The 18,577-nt window shown below is 59.7% G+C and overlaps 9 protein-coding genes across 9 annotated transcripts; 7 read left to right on the top strand and 2 right to left on the bottom strand.

Moving 5' to 3' along the window:
* Nucleotides 1–60: 60 nt before the first annotated feature.
* On the top strand, nucleotides 61–4,414 carry TRAVEDRAFT_173142 (uncharacterized protein). The gene is made up of 4 exons (XM_008044323.1): nucleotides 61–261; nucleotides 734–2,088; nucleotides 2,143–2,344; nucleotides 2,397–4,414. The coding sequence occupies exons 1-4, from the start codon at nucleotides 81–83 to the stop codon at nucleotides 4,070–4,072; spliced, it is 3,414 nt and encodes a 1,137-aa protein (XP_008042514.1). The 5' UTR covers nucleotides 61–80; the 3' UTR covers nucleotides 4,073–4,414.
* A 280-nt stretch (nucleotides 4,415–4,694) lies between these two features.
* Nucleotides 4,695–6,501, top strand: TRAVEDRAFT_153802 (uncharacterized protein). The gene is made up of 5 exons (XM_008044322.1): nucleotides 4,695–4,778; nucleotides 4,841–4,854; nucleotides 4,910–5,110; nucleotides 5,160–5,689; nucleotides 5,742–6,501. The coding sequence occupies exons 1-5, from the start codon at nucleotides 4,733–4,735 to the stop codon at nucleotides 6,403–6,405; spliced, it is 1,455 nt and encodes a 484-aa protein (XP_008042513.1). The 5' UTR covers nucleotides 4,695–4,732; the 3' UTR covers nucleotides 6,406–6,501.
* A 281-nt stretch (nucleotides 6,502–6,782) lies between these two features.
* TRAVEDRAFT_51540 (uncharacterized protein) lies at nucleotides 6,783–7,482 on the bottom strand (the record flags this gene model as incomplete). The annotated part of the gene is made up of 3 exons (XM_008043906.1): nucleotides 6,783–6,824; nucleotides 6,881–7,365; nucleotides 7,419–7,482. The coding sequence occupies 3 exons, from the start codon at nucleotides 7,480–7,482 to the stop codon at nucleotides 6,783–6,785; spliced, it is 591 nt and encodes a 196-aa protein (XP_008042097.1).
* Nucleotides 7,483–8,337: 855 nt separating this feature from the next.
* Nucleotides 8,338–9,060, top strand: TRAVEDRAFT_51539 (uncharacterized protein; the record flags this gene model as incomplete). Its single annotated transcript, XM_008043905.1, has 3 exons — nucleotides 8,338–8,373; nucleotides 8,444–8,567; nucleotides 8,618–9,060. 3 exons carry the CDS (start codon nucleotides 8,338–8,340, stop codon nucleotides 9,058–9,060), a joined length of 603 nt encoding a protein of 200 aa, XP_008042096.1.
* Nucleotides 9,061–9,406: 346 nt separating this feature from the next.
* Nucleotides 9,407–10,373, top strand: TRAVEDRAFT_173137 (arad-like aldolase/epimerase; the record flags this gene model as incomplete). Its single annotated transcript, XM_008044321.1, has 1 exon — nucleotides 9,407–10,373. The coding sequence occupies one exon, from the start codon at nucleotides 9,407–9,409 to the stop codon at nucleotides 10,253–10,255; it is 849 nt and encodes a 282-aa protein (XP_008042512.1). The 3' UTR covers nucleotides 10,256–10,373.
* Nucleotides 10,374–10,461: 88 nt separating this feature from the next.
* Nucleotides 10,462–12,564, top strand: TRAVEDRAFT_173132 (kinase-like protein; the record flags this gene model as incomplete). Its single annotated transcript, XM_008044320.1, has 6 exons — nucleotides 10,462–10,734; nucleotides 10,786–10,890; nucleotides 10,941–11,397; nucleotides 11,449–11,509; nucleotides 11,565–11,723; nucleotides 11,785–12,564. The coding sequence occupies 6 exons, from the start codon at nucleotides 10,462–10,464 to the stop codon at nucleotides 12,047–12,049; spliced, it is 1,320 nt and encodes a 439-aa protein (XP_008042511.1). The 3' UTR covers nucleotides 12,050–12,564.
* Nucleotides 12,565–12,789: 225 nt separating this feature from the next.
* Nucleotides 12,790–14,121, top strand: TRAVEDRAFT_131235 (uncharacterized protein; the record flags this gene model as incomplete). Its single annotated transcript, XM_008044319.1, has 3 exons — nucleotides 12,790–12,881; nucleotides 12,937–13,255; nucleotides 13,312–14,121. Coding segments are annotated over 3 exons (1,221 nt in total), but the record flags the coding sequence as incomplete, so codon positions are not given.
* Nucleotides 14,122–14,199: 78 nt separating this feature from the next.
* TRAVEDRAFT_51535 (OPT-domain-containing protein) lies at nucleotides 14,200–14,768 on the bottom strand (the record flags this gene model as incomplete). Its single annotated transcript, XM_008043904.1, has 2 exons — nucleotides 14,200–14,383; nucleotides 14,443–14,768. The coding sequence occupies 2 exons, from the start codon at nucleotides 14,766–14,768 to the stop codon at nucleotides 14,200–14,202; spliced, it is 510 nt and encodes a 169-aa protein (XP_008042095.1).
* A 940-nt stretch (nucleotides 14,769–15,708) lies between these two features.
* On the top strand, nucleotides 15,709–18,093 carry TRAVEDRAFT_66582 (uncharacterized protein; the record flags this gene model as incomplete). Its single annotated transcript, XM_008044318.1, has 3 exons — nucleotides 15,709–16,821; nucleotides 16,895–17,601; nucleotides 17,898–18,093. The coding sequence occupies 3 exons, from the start codon at nucleotides 15,709–15,711 to the stop codon at nucleotides 18,091–18,093; spliced, it is 2,016 nt and encodes a 671-aa protein (XP_008042509.1).
* Nucleotides 18,094–18,577: the final 484 nt, after the last annotated feature.

Genomic DNA, 18,577 nt, shown 5'->3' with positions numbered 1-18,577 from the left:
CTCCCTCTCGGGCTGCCCGCCCTCGTCTCATTTTCTGTCTTGTCTGCTCCTAATCTACTGCTTTCTCTCAATCTCCTGCTATGGCCCCGACCACGACTGCTACTCCGCCCGGTCTCCAGGAGGCGACACGAAACTCGACCACCAACTGGCAGGACGACCTCCAGGCTCTGTTCGATCACGCGAAGGAACGCTTCGCGGACGTCGTCTGGGAGCTTCAGAGCGAAGCTAGTGCTGGAGCAGAAGAGGTCTGGGGCCATAAAGGTCCGTTGTCATCTACTCGTCGTTTCCTGTGAGACGGCATTCCGCCCAATTTCGTGTCTCCTTCGCCCGCTCTGTCCGCTATATCTCTTACCGGAAAGTCCGACCCTCTGGCGCACGTATCTAGCGGAACGTGTGCCACAAAATCAGTGGAGGCTGCTTGATCGCATGATCGCCAGAGACGGCGCGACGCGCCTTGCAAGGCGGCACGCCCCCGTCTCGCTTTGCATGTCGCACTTGGCGAGCCTCGGATGACCACATTCTCTACGTGTGGGGCGGCGCTGGCATGGATAGTACGCACAGCCATGATCGCTCCGTTGTTCTGCGATACATATGCTACAGATATGTACTGCGACTGCGGAATAACTTGCTCAAGACACAGGGCACTCCCGTCCAACAACGACAGAGCTGGGAGGAATACGCGTTTGCCGTGGTCGATTTTGAAATCAGCCATATACTGAATAGACTGTTGCAGCTGTGGTGTACGCTCGCGCACCACCATCTTTCCAAGCGCGGTACTTCTCGTTCAAGCCTCCGCCCGCTGCATCCCCTCTTCCCTACTCTTCTTCTCCGACGGGCACGCTTCCTGCCCAGTCTGCCCTCTCCTTAAATCTTGGTCTCGGCGTCGACTTCTCCTCCCCCTCCCGCTCCCCTTCTCCGGCCGCCTACCGCTCGAGCTCCCCTGCTCCATCCACGAACACCGGCGCGCTCCTCCGCATTCCCACCACCATCAACTCGACGCTCTTCTCAAATGAGCTCGAATACCTATATACCGGCAAGGGTCTCGGCTCCGCCTTTGAATTTCTCTTCGATTCCACGGATGGTGCAGAAGGCGGCGATACCGACGAGGGCAGGGTAGACAAGCTACGAAAAGACTTCGTCTTCATGTGGCGCTCTCGCCTGTACTCTGACGTCCGCATCGCCCTTACCGGCGTATTCTCCTCCACAAACCACGAGAGCACCACCGCTATCTTCTCATCCCACCGCTTCATCCTCGTCTCCCGCGTCCCGTACTTCAACACCCAGCTCCTCCAATGGGGCGTCAAGCACACTCCCGGCGAGCCTTTGACCCTCAACCTCCCCTCGCCTCCGTTCACCCCTGCCTCGCTGCACTTTACCCTCGGCTTCATCTATACCGGCACGCTCATCTTCTCACACAGGACCTTTGACCTCGACACCGCGTTCCACATCATGCGCTCCGCGACCTATCTCTCCCTCGACTCTCTGTACGACGAGATCCAGGCACGCATTGTCCAGGAGATGATGCACGGTCTGTTCCATGCCTTCCTCGAGTTCTCCGAGTACGAGGCTATTACCGGCGGCAAATGGGGTACCGGAGGGTGCCGCTGCCGCCAGTGCGCGCGGCGTGCGCCACGCGTGCTCGAATTTGCAGTGCTCGACGACGTAAAGAATGCGCATCTCGAGCGCGGCGCACGGCGTGCGCTCGTCGGTCTGTTCGGCGAGGGCTGGTGCACCGCCGAGTTTGCGGCGCTCCCGCAGAAGACACGCGACGCGCTGCTCAAGGGCCTCGGCAAGCGTACGACGCCCTTGAATGTGTTCGCGCTCCTCCAGGCTGCGCAGAGCGCGATTAAGAAGCTTGATACCATGATCGATACCTGGACGGAAACCGTGCGCGACATGGTCGTCGCTGCGCGCAAGACGATCGACGACGTCGTGTGCTCGCACGCGGCGGAGTGCTTCGAGCTGCCGGAATGGTCAGAGATCATGGAGGCCGACGGCGTTCGTTTCGAGGACGGCGAGAAGGTCGAAATGTTGCTCGAGTCGATGCGCAGGGGACTGAACGAGAAGAACGCCGCAATGGCGTACCAGGTTGGGTTTTTACAATTGCCTCTTTGCGAGATCGGCTCTGACACTACTACGTAGTCCCTTGTCGATTTGGTGCTCCTGCGCCCACACCCCACCGACCCAGAGGCAGCGATGCTCTCGTCTACATCCCACGTCCGCGTACAGGTAGAACAAGCGCGGATGGATATTGTCCGCTACATCCGCCGGCGCTGGCTTACCATCAAGCAAGAAGACGGGTTTGCCGGACTTGAGCCCTGGGCTGCGAAAGAAATCGCTACCGGTAAGTCATAGCTCCCTTGGCTACAGCCGACCCTCTCTCACGCCTGCCGCAGAATTGGAGCTCAAGGACGAGACTGAGCTCGTTGGTCCCACCACGCCTACGTCAACAGCCCGAGGGGGACGTCTCACCGTCCGGAATGGCCCGGTATCGAAGGCGGAGGAATCCGACACCGTCAGCATGCACTCGACGCGCAGCACGGCGACGAGCAGACGTCCGCCAGATACACTTAAGACCTCGGCCGCATCCGTCCGGTCCCTTGCGCGCAGCACGCACTCAACTAATTCGCGCGTCACAACGGCATCGCACGTCACAACCACCACCCTGTCGCGACGCGTGCCGCTCTCCCCGGGAAGTCTGCGCCCGGACTCGAAGCTCACGCCCGCGCATTCTACTCCTTCGCCATCCGCACGCGGGAGCGTCGCCGACTCGGCCCGCGCGAAGTCGCCGCTCTCCCCCAGCCCTAGTCCCGTTCCGAGGAGCAATATGTCCACGGCGAGCGTGCGGAAGCCGAGCACGCCCTCGCTACACTCCACCGCGGAGCGCTTTCCGCGGCCCAAGTCCGTCGCGGCGTCCGTCAAGTCCGTTGCAGCCTCCGTCAAGTCCACGCGCTCCACTACGTCGACGATACGTAAGGGCGCGGCCGGCCCGTCGACGCTCCGGCCCCCGTCGTCCGCTGCGTCGCGACCTGCGTCGACCCTGTCGAACTCGTCGATGAGCGAAAACTCAACTGCGTTCGAGACCGCGCGGTCGGAGCTCACCGCAAGCAATGTCACACGGCAGCGACGACTCTCTGCCGCCTCCGCTGTATCGACGACGAGCGTACGGACGACAGGGACGTCTACACCGCGCATTCCGAGGCGTCCACCTTCCGTTACGTCGAGGACGACTTCGTCGGTCAGCAAACGCCCGCCGCCATCACCGGCAGAATCAGGGAAAACAAGTCCCGTGGCAAAACGCACGGTGTCCACCACCTCAATCCGCTCGACGATCTCAAACAAATCGACCACTACAAGGAAATCGGTCGTGCGCTCGACGCCCGGCACGCCCTCGACCAAGCCGCCCCTCCCAACAAGGGCGGGCAGCAAGGCGGCACAAGACGAGAACGGTGCGGGAGGCACGATCAAGTCCAAAGCGAAGTCGCCACCATCACTCGCGCACGAGAAGCAGGGGAGTGTGGTGTCGTCCACGAGCACGTCCACGCTCAAGCGGAAGAGCTCGGCGGACACGATTCGCGAGGCCGAGCCCGCGGCGAAGCTCCCGAGTGGGGCAACGCTCGACATCGGGATCCCGTGCATCATCTCGTCGAAGAAGGCACGCTTCCGCGCATACGCGCGGTACATCGGCGAGGTCGAGGGCGAAGCCGGGCCGTGGGTCGGCGTCGAGGTCCCGCTGAACGACGCATGGCCGGGCGACAAGCTCGACGGACGCGCGTGGCACGACGGGACGTGGGGCGGGATCCGGTACTTCGACATCGGGGCGGCGTCGGAGTGGGAGTTTGGGCAGGACACGACGGCACGCCGAAGAAGGAACGAGTGGCTGAGCACCCTCGGGCGCGACAGCAAGACCAGCCTGAAGCGCGAGGGCGACCAGCTGAGCATCGAGCGGGCGAAGCGGCTGCGGAGCGTGTCGCCGGCGGTGTCGGACATGTCGTCGGCGGAGTCGCGGGGCCTGTTCGTGCGGCCGCAGCAGGTGCTGTACGTCGTCGACGCGGTCGGGACCGATCTCTAAACGCTGCCGTTCATATCTCGTCATCTTCGGGCCGGGAGGAATGGGGACTTTGGGCGGTGCATGGTGCACACATCGGTGCGCGTGTGCTTTGTATGATTCTCGCTCTACATCTGCTATGCAAGTCGAACACTCGCGATGTCGATCTGATACCACTGGTACTATTCTACTGCAGGCCCCTCCACGGGCATAGTCGCCGTTGTTGGAAGCTGTAGGCGCACCATTGTGCATGCTACTTATTCCCTATCCCCCGTCGTCCCGTACGTATGCTGCTACTCGTTGTACACAACACTCTCATTTAGTGAACTTAATCATGTGTTGAATATTCATCTAACCGTCGAAACCTTCTGGATAAATCTTGGACCTCTCCTGTGGGCTGAGGCTGACATTGAGCCACTCGCCGAGTAACGAGTGTACATCGTGAACACAAACCAGCTGTGAGAGAGAGAGAGAGAGAGATCTTCTTCGCCCAAAAGGGCTGTACGTGCATATAGACGCTCGTCGCGACAGCGAGCGCCCGCAGTTCGCGCTCGGCCACTTCACCATTCACCACCACCATCTCCCCTACGTGCATCTTCTCTCCGAAACCCCCTCTCGCCGCTTCACAGGACGACGCAGACAACCTCACATTCGCCTCTCATACACTTACTGCCAGCCGCCAAGATGGTTGTGTCTCAGGACAGCTTCATGTTTACGGTCGGCAAGCTCGGTATGCTAGGACTAATATCTCGCCATGGGCTCGCGTACTGACCAGGCGAACCCTGCGCGTAGATGCCGGAATGGCTGTCAGTGCCCAGCGTTAGATTGCGAAATGTGCCTGATACTGAAGTGCTTTCACAGATACTCCTCGGCGAGCGAGCCCACCTGATTGAATTCCCTTCGTTGCTGCTACCTCCCGGCGTGACCACCGGCTCAATAGTCAACATCTCCGTACAACGAAACGTAGTAGAGGAGAAGAAGAGAGAGACAGACTTCTGGGACCTGCAAGGGGACATTCTCGAGGAGTATGGGACGCGCGTGCCGGAGCCGCCGAAGCTGGAGGTACGTCTCGTCAGTGATTCTGCTGCGTTTCTCCTCACCTCTGTGCCAGCTCCGCAATGTTACCCAAACCTCTGTAACACTCGAGTGGCCCCGTCTCGACCTTGCGACGGCGAAGCTTCGCTCTTTGGACCTGTACCGCGACCGTCAGCGCGTCGCTGCTATACCCGCTCCGCTCACGAACACCTCTACCAAGGTTTCTGGACTACAGCTCGACACCGAATACACCTTCCAGCTTGTCCTGCGCACAACTGCTGGTGTCTACCCGTCCAACGTCCTCCGTATCCGCACCCATACCATGTCAGATACATCCGGCATTTCCGTCTGCTTCGGGACTGTAGAAGATGAGGTCGCGCTCGAGAATGCGAAACTGGCCTTGCGTGAGATGGGTGCCAAGTGGAGCGACAAAATCCAAATCGACACTACTCACTTTGTCTGTACGACCCCTGCGGCAACTCCCAGCGGGGCGCAAGCGTCTGGCGCCATTGTTACGGGCCCGGGTGTCGAATACCAGAAGGCTCTGCAGTTGAGCATACCTGTCGTCCAGCCGCAGTGGGTTCTTGCATGTCTAGCCGAGAAGAAGTAAGTCAATATCCGCCCTATCTATCCGCTCTGTGGGCTGATAATAATATAGGATGATGCCCATCCGGCCGTTCTACCTGGGCGAGAACCCCGCGTCGCCGTCACATTTCCGTCCCCAGTCCATGTCCCAGGCGAACCTCCAGTCCCCCTCACAACGTAGCTCCACGGCGTCGCCCACGCAGCAGAAGCACGCGGCCAACCGCCAGTCCATGCCGCCCCAGCGCGTCACCTCCACCTCGCCTCCTGCCGCCGACCCACCACACTCCGCCGGGCTCCCGCGCACGCAGCGGATCGCCGAAGAGTCCGAACTCTCGGGCGGTGAAGAGCAGGAGGGCGGTGAAGACGACGAGGAGGACGATGAAAAAGCCGGCAGGAAGCGCAAGGGCACGATGAGCAAGAACTTCCGCTTCCCGCCGCCCAGCCCGACGCAGGCCCCGCCTGTGCCGCCCGTCCCCCACAACTCGACCATGTCACCCCCGCTGGCGTCCCATGCGGGCGACGAGGCGCCGCTCCCTCCGCCGCCGCAGTCGGACAACGCGGAAGACGCGGAGGAGGACGCAGATGTAGATCCGGAGTTGACGACGGTGGGTATGGTAGCGCCGTCGAGTGTCGAGGTTCCGCCGCCTCCGCCGGTCGAGAAGGAGCGGTCGCTCGCGAGCGCGAACGACCTCGCGGACGACGACTTGGGGGAGACGGAGGAGATTTCGCTGAACTGAGTGCGCGTTCGGTCGGTCGGTGATTCTATGTCATATACCGCGTTTTTTTCCCAGGAATCGGATGTTGTTTTTGCGGGGCTGCCAGACCCAAATGCCAGAGACGCGTGAGCCGTACAACTTCCGTGAACCGCGAGGGTGCGCCGTTACCGTTTCTCCCTTGACTAACTGTCAATGATGCCGGGGTGACCTTTGGAATTGGTTCCGTGCAAACCCCTTCCCGACGTCGGGGTAGCGAGCTACGTCCGCTATTATAACGCATATTCTTGCACTGTGTGCCGTCCCGGACATTGTCTAACGTCTAAGGGGAGCCGGTGCCGCGGTATGTGCTGGGGAATGACCAAAATGTTGTGGAATGTGTGGATTGAAATGCGCCATAATTATGACACGCAGGGGATGACTACATCATATGACGGGTCGAGCTTCAAGCCATGATGGGCATGGGAGTGTGAATAGCGCGGCGCGCGTTCGGCGTCACCGTGGTCTCCCCGACGGTCGTAGTCACCGTAGCCGTCGAAGTCTCCGCGTCGGTAGTGAACGCCGTAACAGTCGCCGTACGGGTGCCCGTAACCGTCATCGTCGTAGTGCGCGTCACCGGGCTCGTAATAGTGGTCGTGCCCGTGCACGTCCGCGTGACGCGCGCGGTCGTCGTCGCGGTGAGCGTCGTGCTCGTCGTGCTGGTGCTCGTCGACGTGCTCGTGACGGTGCGCGTGGCGGTGTCCGTGGCCGTCGACGTGCGCGTCACCGTAATCGTGGTGGTCGGGGTGACGTCGGCGCGGGCGGTGAGCCCGGCGGGAGCGTGCGGGTGGTGCTCGGCGCGCTTGCGCTCGGGCATGGCGGTGACGGTGGTCGTCTTTGTCTTTGTGAAGGTGGAGGTGGGCCTCACTGTTGTCGTCGTGATGGACGCGGCGGGGCACGGCGCGACGGCGGCCGCCTGGTAGCCCGGGTAATCGGCGAATTGGCCTGGTGGGCTGCGTTAGTGATGTTTGAGGCTTCGAGCGGAGAGATCTGCTCACCGACAACCTCTGCGCCGAGTGTGACGAGAACGGCGAGGATGATAGCGGACTTGGTAGCGAACATGTTGTGCGATGATGAGTTGGTGTGGAAGACGAGGAGTGGTTTGGTGATGGATAGACCTCAGAAACGCGTGTCCTTATATACGTGCAGGGGACATCCGCACTTCCATCCCTTATTGGCAGGAATAGCACTGCTGCTTCACGCCTGGCCCAAGGTAACTCGGACTTCGAACCAATAAACCACGAGAGTGAGCGACGTGAACACCGGTGTGCCCGCGGAGATGATGATCGACGGTGGAGCGTACCGCTGAGCCGTGTTTCCGTGCGCCAGAGACCCTAAAATTTCTGCCAGTATCCCGTACCAAGAGATGGATGTGTGTTCGAGAGAAGAGGAGCACAGCACAGCATCGGTGTGGGGTCCCAGCGGAAGCAAACGATCCGAGGTTGTAGTGCTGTTAGCAAGTGATCGACCGAACCTTCTCTCGACGAACATAGTCCAGATCGGCCGGAGGCCGGATACCTATACGACGCGGCTCGAGGAGAAAGCGAAAGACGGATTAGTGTGTGCGGTACATCCGATGCGGACCATGGGGGCCGATTCAAGCTGAGTCCACTAAGGCATAATTCCGAGGATAGCGGTTAACCATGTTTCCGAGTTTTTGGAGGGAGAAGTCATGTTATCCCGCATCTCTAAGAAAGTCGCGATCCGCGTACGAGTGGTGCAGCGTACGGAAGAGAGGCTCGTGATGGAGTCGATGGTGGAGGGGAAGGCGGAGAACGGGCGCTTGTGGCCGACGGATACCATATCGGGAACAGCCGAGGGCGGACAGCCACCGGGATTAGCCGGGCCGCCCCGTTAACCGAGTCGACGACTCCGCGAACTCCTCTTCTTTCCCGCTTTCCCTCAGCCGCTGCGAAGATGAGCGTCGCAAAGGTCGAGTTTCGCTGGGGCACCGTGAGGGTAGTAGAGGGCCACTACGGATGCATGCTCGAGTGTATATAAGGCCCTCCATACTTGCGGTAAGATCTCCATCCACATCCACAACTCTACAACACCTCAGCCTCACAACCTCAACAATATGTTCTCGTACAAACTCGCTACCGTATTCGCCGCGGTTCTCGCCGTATGTGCCGGTGCGCAAGCCAATGGTATGTCAAATTTATCTTGACGCCGTATCAGCACTCACCCTCCTTTTCAGAAGTCGAAGCTCGCGCAGCCCTCTCTTGCAAAGCCACCACCACCACCTTGACGGTCGTACACCCCGCGTTCTCTATTGCCACGGTCACAGCCACCATAACCCACCCCGCCGCCAATGCGAACGGCAAGCGCGCCGCACAGAAGACCATCACCGCGACATCAACGTCGACGAAGGTCGTCACCACTACTGCGACGCGCACCTCCACAGTGCTGTCGACAGCGACAGTCACGAGCACCGCGACGTTCATGACTACGTCTACCACCACCAGCACCGCGCTCGCGACGACGACGGTCCGCGCGACCACGAACCCGGTGGTGACTAGCACGGTCACGAGCACGAAGTACGGTACCATCACTGATACCGAGACCGCGACTAAGACGTCGTTGGCGACAACCACTACCACTACCACCGACACTGTCCCTACGGTTACGGTGAAGCAGTGATAACAGCGATGCACGCCTTCTTGACGCCTTTCCTGCATTGTAACATACCGTGGTACTCGGACTGGACGAATTGAATATCGTGATCCGCTCCCATCAATGGCCAACTTCGCCCTCTCATAAGTGAAACAAAGCACAGAGCGCATGAAGATGAGCGCAAGGAGGCGTGAGGTCACAGGAAGTCACCAATCCAGAAATAGCGCGCCGCAGTCTTCACGTTCTCGAGCTTACGTCTCCCCCTCAGTCGCCCGCCATCTTGAACTGCTCTCAATCTTGTGAGTTTCCTTCCTGGCCGACGACACAAGTATAATAATACGAAACTCACTGCAGCATTATGAGCTCTCCCGACATGAACGCCGTCTACGCCGATTTCATCACCGCAAATCACATCCTTTCCTACCACGGCATCGTCGACGCCTTCGGACACATATCCATGCGCGTCCCCACCGACCCCTCCACCTTCCTCATGACAGGATCCATGCCGCCCGCGCTCATGCGCACCGCAGACGACATCGGCAGCTACGACGTCGAGACCGCCGCGCCCATCTCCGGGAGCACCGACGGCCACGACTCGCCCTACTCGGAGCTGTCCATCCACGCGCAGATGTACGAGGCATACCCCGACGTCGCATGCGTCGTGCACTCACACGCAAAGGCCGTCGTCGCGATGTCCAACTGCGACACGGACGACTCGGACAGGCCCACTGGGATCCTGCGTGCGATGTGGCACATGGGCGGCTTCATTGGCGCTGCCGGGGACGTGCCCATCTTCGACCCGCAGCAGCTGGGGTGCTATGAGCCTGAGGAGATCGGGATAACCGTGAACAAGCGCGACCTCCTTATATCGACGCCCTTCCTCGGGGGCGCGCTCGCGGGCTGCATCAGCGATTTCGAGCTTCCGCTGCCGCGGATGCCGACGCACGCGCTGGTCCTGCAGCGCGGGCACGGCTTCGTGACGTGGGGCACGTCGCTGCGACAGGCGGTGTACCGCGCGGTGTACGCGGAGGAGAACGCGAAGGTGCAGCAGATGTCGGAGGCAGTCGTGCGCGCAACGCCAGGAGCAAGGGGCATATATTTGAGTGCGGCGGAGGCGCGGGATGCGAAGGAGATGAACGATGGCGCGATCGTGAAGGCGTGGCCGTTCTGGGAGGCGCAGGTACGGGCGCACCCGCTGTATGTTAATGAGCTTAGGCCTTAGAGGGTGTTTGGGCTGTGAGACTACTCACTTATGTACTTCGAATTGTAAAGCCTTTAGTAAATGGCGGCTGTGTCTTGTAATCGCTGCAGAGAGGATCTTATTTACAGCGAAGCTGTGCCACAGTCGGAGTCGTGTGTTAGCGCCCGTGCCACAACGTTCCTTCTCCGCAACGCTCATCTTGTCCCTACCCAGTAACTCCTTCTGGGATGTCTCTGTTGGACGATTGGTCGACAAGCAACATTCTCGTCAATGATCCTATGCGTGTCTACCGCGCGAAACGTGACGCCGCGCGCAAACGCGTTACAGACAAGTATTCCATCCTCGGCTTCATCTCTTCCGGCACATACGGCAGAGTCTACAAGGCCCAGAGCAAAGACAGCGATGGCCGAATACACGCCATCAAGAAGTTCAAGCCGGACAAAGAGGGTGATGTGATCACCTACACCGGCATCAGCCAGAGCGCCATCCGCGAGATTGCAGTAAGTGCCTGGGAATCGTCGCGGAAGTCCTGCTCTCTGACGCAACTTCAGTTAAACAGGGAGATCTCTCACGAGAACATCGTCGCTCTTAAGGAGGTCATCCTCGAGGACAAGTCCATTTATATGGTGTTTGAGTATGCCGAGCACGACTTCCTGGTAAAATATTATCCGCTCCCGGCCCGCCTGTGAGACTAACCATCGTGCAGCAAGTCATCCACCACCATTCGCAGACACTGCGCTCCTCCATCACCCAGGCCGTCCTCAAATCACTCACCTACCAGCTCATCAACGGGCTCCTGTACCTGCACGAGGCGCACATCATCCACCGCGACCTCAAGCCCGCCAACATCCTCATCACGTCCGCTGGAGTCGTCAAAATCGGCGACCTCGGCCTCGCACGTCTCACGCATCAGCCACTGCAGCCGCTCTTCCTAGGCGACAAGGTGGTCGTCACGATATGGTATCGTGCCCCGGAGCTACTGCTGGGCGCGAAGCACTACAACAAGTCCGTCGATATCTGGGCCGTGGGGTGCGTGATGGCGGAGCTCGCTAGCCTGCGGCCCATTTTCAAAGGCGAGGAGGCGAAGCTGGATTCGAAGAAAAACGTGCCGTTCCAGAAGGACCAGCTGCTGAAGATCTTCGAAGTGCTCGGCACACCGATGGGTACGCACGTCCTGCTATTTCGGAAGAGCAAATCCTGATCTGTTTGTATAGAGCGCGACTGGCCCAAGATCAAGGACCTACCCGAGTACCAGAACATGAAGCGGCTTGACGTGTACGTACTCTGCGCGCAAACTGTTTGTCACCGCCGTTTTGAAGTATGCGCCCAGCTACCAAACCCGCCTCACCGAGTGGTGCCAGTCCCGCATCCGCCCGCATGGCACAGACCTCCTGGCACAACTCTTCGCATACGACCCAGACAAGCGCCTCACCGCCGCCGAGGCCCTACAACACAAGTGGTTCCAAGAGGAACCGCGCCCCACCCGCAAGTACGATCTGACCCCCCTTCTATCTCCTTCGCACCCAAAGAACTCACGCTCCGTCCTACAGCGCGTTCGACTCCCTCCCATCGCACCAGATCCCGCCGCACCGGCGCATCACGCACGACGACGCGCCGTCGATGATGCCCGTCGCGGCGGCGGGCTCGCAGGTGCAGGCGCAGGTCTCGCAGGTGCAGGCGACCGCGCAGGCGCACCTGTCGCAGCTCTCGCACTCGCACTCGAACCACTCGAAGGTCGGCAGCGCGGCGAGCTTCGCGAGTATGAGCGCGGGCGGGAACGGGACGGGCTCGCGCAAGAAGGCGCGGCTGGGGTGAGGGGTCGTTGGTGGTGGGGAATGTGCTGTATTTGTACGTATCGCTCTCTTTTTGTTGTACTTGTAACCTCTGTTTTGCGTTGAGCCAGGCATGACCGGGGATAGAACTCGTCTCCGAGTGCTGTTCGACAATGCCTTTATCTATTCTTACACAGGTCAAGGCAGCCTAACTACCCGCAATAAACATCCAACGGGCATCCCACAGCAGTACCCTTCACCGCGCCCGACACGCCTGCAATCTGCAGCACCGCGTTAGCGATTCCGCCCAGACCCTCTCCCGCGATCATGCCCGCCGCGACGGCATAGCAGTACATAACCGCGCCCGCCGGCCAATACTTCCTCCACGCCAGCGCAACCAGGCTCCCAAACAGCATCGCCATCGGGTACGTGCACAGCGGCCCCAGGATGAACGCGATCCCCACCGCGTTCCAGTTCGGGAACCACGCGCGGCGCTCGGGGCTGCGCACGAAGCGGTACTTGACAAGCGTCGACACGATCGCCAGCGCGCCCAGACACAGCGCGAAGATGCCCGAGGAGCGCGGGATGGGCAGCGAGGGGGACGAGACGGCGACGGAGACGGCGCGCCAGGCGCCGACGTCGGGCGCGGGGAAGGCGCAGGTGGTCGTGCTGAGCGTGTTGATGCAGGGGTAGGCCTTGACGAAGACGACGTACATGCCGGCGGAGAGGAAGATGGAGACGAGCGCGCCGCAGCACTGCGCGTAGAGCTGCACGCGCGGGGACGCACCGAGCAGGTTGGGGCTGCTGTTCACGTCGGGGTTTCCCGCTGCATATCAGCTTGGCCTCCTGCACGACGACCCCGTAGCGGACTTTGGGTATGTCCCTCGGATCCCCGTGGCATTATACCACTCGCTCAAAGATCCGTTACAGACGTATCATCACATTCACGCTTTGCTGCGCTTACGTCGGCATATTCTTCACGATGCCGCTCCGCCGGCTCTACATCCTCAAGCTCAAGCTGACGTTCCCAAGCGCAGTCGCGGCAGCCTACACCATCCGATCCCTACATGTTGGACGAAATGCGGCTGCCAACGCACGCAAGAAGACGCTTGCCCTCATCGTCTCGTTTCTCCTCGCCATCGCATGGCGCATCATCAGCGAGTACGCCCCAGGCATCATGTGGGACTGGCACTGGGGCTGGTGGTTCTACAAGGCTGGCTGGACGTGGATCATCCGAGCCGAGAACTGGGTGAGTCTCGTGTCCCCGCCGTCCCTCCGCACATCTGACGCGACTCCGCGACGCAGGGCTGGATCTGGGAGTGGACCCCAGCTTTCATCGGGGTCGGCCTCCTCGTCCCGCTGAACTCGTCCGTCTCGTTCGTCGGCGGGTCCGCACTCGCCTGGGCGATTATCGGCCCCGCGCTCGTCGCCACGAACCGCGCGTTCGGCACCCCTGCGTCGCTGACGGGCGCGTCCCCCGAGTACATGAACTTCGCGAATATGGTCCTCGACGACCCCGTCGGGCACCCCTCCCCGAAGTACTGGATGATCTGGCCTGGGTGCGCGGTGCTGCTGTGTGCGAGTATGGCCGAGATCGTCGGAAACGGAGGCGCGGTGATCAAGAGCGAGGCGATCACAGTAGCCTCCGCCATTGCGAGGCTCAGGCTGTTCAGGCGACGAGGTTCTGGGGGCAACGAGGTGTCAGACGACGAGCTGAAGGAGGACCCGTACTTCGACCCTGTCCCACTCGACGAACAGACGCCCTGGTGGATGTGGACGGGCGGGCTCGCGGCGGGGACGATCCTTACGATGCTCGTCATGCGCTACCAGTTCGGGCAGAACGCAGGCGTGACCCTCCTGGCGATCCTCTTCTCCTTCTTGTTCTCCCTTGTCGGCGCCGAATGCACCGGGCGCGTTTCGGTAACACCCGTCACGACTCTGGGGAACTTCGCGCAGCTCGTGTTTGGCGGCATTTCCAAGGGCACGGGGCTCGCGCCTATGGCGAATCAGCTCAACAACGGCCTGACCGGTATGATCACCCTCGCCGCTTCAGAGCAGGTCGCAGACATGCTCGGTACGTCCCCTCATCTCGTCGAAAACGCTTGGAGATACTAAACGATCCCCACAGGAGATCTGAAGACGACGCGTGAGCCCGCGGCCTGTTTAGAAATTGAGCGGATGTCGAGAGGAGTATTACCGAGTCCAGGGGCTCACCGTTGCCGCACTCTGACAGCAGACGTTTTCTTTAGGACCGAAGTAACCGCCTCCAAAACTCTCCGGCAACATCCGGGAAAGAGGTTTAAGGATCGCAAAGCCGAATATGGATCCGAAGAGGGACGCCCCGAATGTCCACCCGGTCTTCAAACCGAGGTACACACTACGAATTTGTGACTGGTCAATTGTGATCTCAACTCCCCGAACACGGAACGCACTTACTTGCTCGCAGAGATAACCGCCCCGAGCGCGCAGCCAACGAACACGGCACGGAATGTGAATTGCTGTTCTTCCGGCAGTGCGTTAGGATCGGCAGGAAACGGATTGTCGGTGCCCAGATCTTGCAGCGCGTCGTCTGTGTCGTCGCTGTATAAGGAGGTGACAGATACGACCTGGTCTATCTCGGTGAATGAGGCCTTTTCGTCTTTGCGGTCTAGGTCCCCATTCTCTGAAGTAGGTGATGCAGGTGGAATGCCGACTGCAGGGTGGACACGGACGGTGCCTTCGACCTCGGGAGACGAATAATCCTCCTCGGTGAGTGATTCCATGGCAGGGAGTCAGCAGAAGTGGCGCTCCGAGAGGGCTCGAGCTCGACTTGCACAGGCCACCTTTGTTCGCTTTTCAATGTACGGCAGAGCATAGCACGATAGCGATAAGCCTTGGAGGTCACCGGCGAGAGTGCGGATGAAATGGGTGGGTCCATGGTCAGATGGCGAAGCGTGGAAATTATTCGCGGGTGGGGAGAGATAACAGCATCGCTGGCCGACTTCTGGCTGGGGTCCACATGCGCACAACGCGAAGAAGTAAAAATATATCGCGTCGGTGACGTCCTCGCTGAAGCGGGACTCGGGGCGCCGCGACGGTCCGGTGATGATAACACCCGCAGTTTTTAGGAGGAGCTAAAGTCGCGCTATCGGGCGGGAGCTGCGTGGGATTGGAATGCTCGGTCTAGAAGAGGACGTCGAGGAAGCAATTGCAGATCGCTGACTGTTTCGAGTGATCAGGGATATACTTGTGGAATTCGACTGTTCAACTTCAAGAGGGCGACGCTGTATAATAGTTAATGGTCAGTGTGGAAAGGCACGGTTTATATCCTCCTAGGCCAGATCAATATTTGTAGTACTTACCTGGTTTGGAATGCTGGTGGGCTGCGACGTTCAAACCATGCGACGCTAGAGTCATAGGCTCGGTGTCTATCAAAGTCACAGTCAAATAATCAGCCTGACGATATATGACAATATTGGTACCACTCACTCGCTCCTCGATCCAGCGCAGAAATTGGAGATGATGGTGGTCGAAGACTGGGAGACTATGGGCGCTAAGTTAATCTTGCTCTCGAACACTCGTACCGTCACGGCCGTACTCAACACCTGCGCAATTTTCCGTCGATACGGCCAGGCACCATGCCTCTAGCTCGCTCTCCGCGGTGGCCATCTGCGTTTGCCACCCGTCCTCGATCCCCGTCAGCTGGGTACCCTTCTTTTCGACATGTATCACGCCATGTTCGAGCAGGAGGATTCCCGGACGTTCCATGAGATGCGAAAGGCGAACTTGCCAAAGGCTATCGTCATGTCCAACCTCCTCCACTGCTACATGCGCGAGAGTTTCGCCATGCTGCTCAAGCTTTTTCGCGAGCGTCTCCGCATCCCAAGCAGCCAATGGCGTGATATAATGGACCGCTTCATGGAGCTCGAGCAGACCGATCAGACGATGCCGATGAACACCATGAACCGCAATGACCTCTATGCGCATCTCCATCGGCAGGGCGTATACACAGTGGGCTTCCTCAAGATGAGCAAGCCTGCGAAGACCGGCCCGTTCGCGGGGTGGGAGTCCGTCCCGCCCATCGTGCGTGTTATCCTCTCGGTACCGCGCGAGAAGATCGCGGCCTTCGAGAGGGCAGTGCGCATCACCCAGGCTGGCACGCCGCTCCTGCACTGCGACCTGAGGGGCGCAATGACGATGAACCTATTCTGTGCCGTGCACGTCGCGTGGGGGCGGGTCATATCCACGGGAACGAAGAGTAGCCCGCGTGTGCTGTTCGAGGAGGACCCGGACGGGTGGAAGGGCACGTTGCCGCTCGTGGTCTCGTTCTGCCTTTCGGCGGTGCTCCTGACGAACCTCGAACACCCGAGCGCGCTCCACATCCGTCTCGCGGTCAGGTGCACCTCCGGCTCTATGGCGCTCGTGAAGCATCTAGGGATGGAGCTTACTGTGTTCAGCGCGGGCCTCATGGACGAGGAACATGTGTTCGTGGTCCCCGAGGCGTCACTGCCCTCAGCCGACTTCGAAGGTGCGCAGGGTCCACTCCTCCGGCCGAACTCGACGCTCCAAAGCCAAATCGGAACCCAACAAGCGGTGATTGTCGAGCTCGACGAGCAGTGCGAATTTGTACAGACATTGACCAGCAAGGTCATAGTCGAGGACCCCGACGTCAAACATGAATTCGGCTCCGCTGGTGCTACCCCCCAGATCACGCAACTGTCGCCGTGCTGCATGCGTCTCACCGTCGCAGGCCACTCTCAAGACGTCGTCTTCCCCTTCCCCGTGATCGGCAGCGATTACAACCTTCGTCTCGCACGAAAATCCTTGTACATTGAGGTGAGTATCATTTCGCTCGATCACGTCCGAGTTGTGGGGGAATTGCTGCTGATTACTGCTCCACCGATCTCAGGTCGTGGTGCCTATCGCGGGACCGTTCTTGAAACCCGACGGGATGAAGTTGAACCCCTTCCCTGTCGTCGGTACCGACAAGGCCCTGCAATCCTGGAATATCCACCGCCTCTCTCTGTCTCGACTCCCTGTGCTCTCCCCGACCGCGCCGGAGATCTCCAAGTGGCTAGATGTGCACGTCGGATCCATGCTCTCGAACCGGGAACGCACGATGCGGAAGAAACACCGCGCAGACGCGCTCATGTTCGTCAAAGACTCCATCCACACCATCTTCGTCCGATCCACCGGCATACAGGGCGGGGCCGCCAAGCGCGTCTTCGCGCTCCGGGACGACCAGACGAATAACTGCGACACGGTCTTCTTCGTCTCGGACGTGCGCTTCGACCTCCACTCCCACACCATGGTCTGCGACGCGTACGTGCTCCCGCTCACGCGCGCAATTCTCCGCCAGATAGACAGCTTCTTCGGGAAGCTCGTATACGGGGGCGATATGGCGAACGTATCCGTGTTCGAGGGCGAGATGCAAGCGTGGAAGCAGCTCATCCCGGCGTTCGTCGAGCGCTGCCGCACGTGGGCGCACACGGATGACTGTGAGTACCTCAAGCGGCAACAGGCGCCGCTCACGCTGGAGATGGAAGCTGTCCCGCTGTGTAGTTGTGGACAAGGGAAGGATGTGGAGGGGCTGTTGAAGGTCGAGCAGTGGCGTAGGTACGCTCCGTACGTGACGCGCATCGCGCTCTCGCCGCTGTTTGCGGTGTCGTACCTGGAGACCGTCGGGCGCGATCCCACCGCGCACAAGTGCTCGGTATGTAGAGGCCGCGGCACGCCGAGGCTCAAGGCGTGCACAGGGTGTCAGAAGGTGAGATATTGCTCGCAGGCGTGTCAGAAAAAGGACTGGCCTCGTCACAAACTGCAGTGTAAAGCGTGATGTCGCTGTATACTCGTCACTCAGATATTTCTATGTTTCATTGCTGTCGAACTACACTGTGTACTATATTTCGCAGTCAGCAAACTTCCTACATGGGTGCTCGGACTTGGCTCGGACTTCAAAGCTTCATCACGGCTATGGCTGAGTTCAGTCTAGCGCTCGCGCGGCCCCAATTTCGACGTCGCGCCTACGCAAACGGCTCGCGTCTCTTCCTTAACTGGCCGTCATGCATCATGTACTACGTAGCTAGATCTTTCCACTCTTGGGCTTGATCTCTGTGCTCTATCGTGGTGTGCATACACGACAGCCAAATAACCCAAAATATGGTGAGCGAGCATGCCAGCGCACGCGAAGCAAGGTTGTCGTTCGATCTGCACTCGGTTTTTAAGGAATTGCCACCACCACAACGTGGTGGGCGAGAAGTTCAATCTGCTCATCATCTGCTCGTTCGCTGATCCCGTTTGAATGAAAGAACAGCTATCATCGAGACTCAGGGAAGCTTCCATTCGTGGGTTACAAACCTCGCGCCGGACATGAGTTTTCATAAGAACGTACGCAGCAGTGGAATATAACAAAACAGAACTCGGACGATTATTCGACCATCATACACCCTCGGCCTTCGATGCGCAAATTTTATCCATGCCTTCCAGGAGAGGGTCTGAAACAACTCAGAGGAAAGGCCTCGCAGTGCTCATGAACTTTAGTACGTGGTGCAACCTCTACTATTAAGACATGCTGAGTACCGCCGCCGCACAA

This window comes from Trametes versicolor, assembly GCF_000271585.1.
Source record: "Trametes versicolor FP-101664 SS1 unplaced genomic scaffold TRAVEscaffold_10, whole genome shotgun sequence".
In the NCBI taxonomy this organism is placed as follows: domain Eukaryota; kingdom Fungi; phylum Basidiomycota; class Agaricomycetes; order Polyporales; family Polyporaceae; genus Trametes; species Trametes versicolor.
Note: the sequence above shows the minus strand (reverse complement) of the source record. Positions and strands in the feature narration are given on the sequence as shown.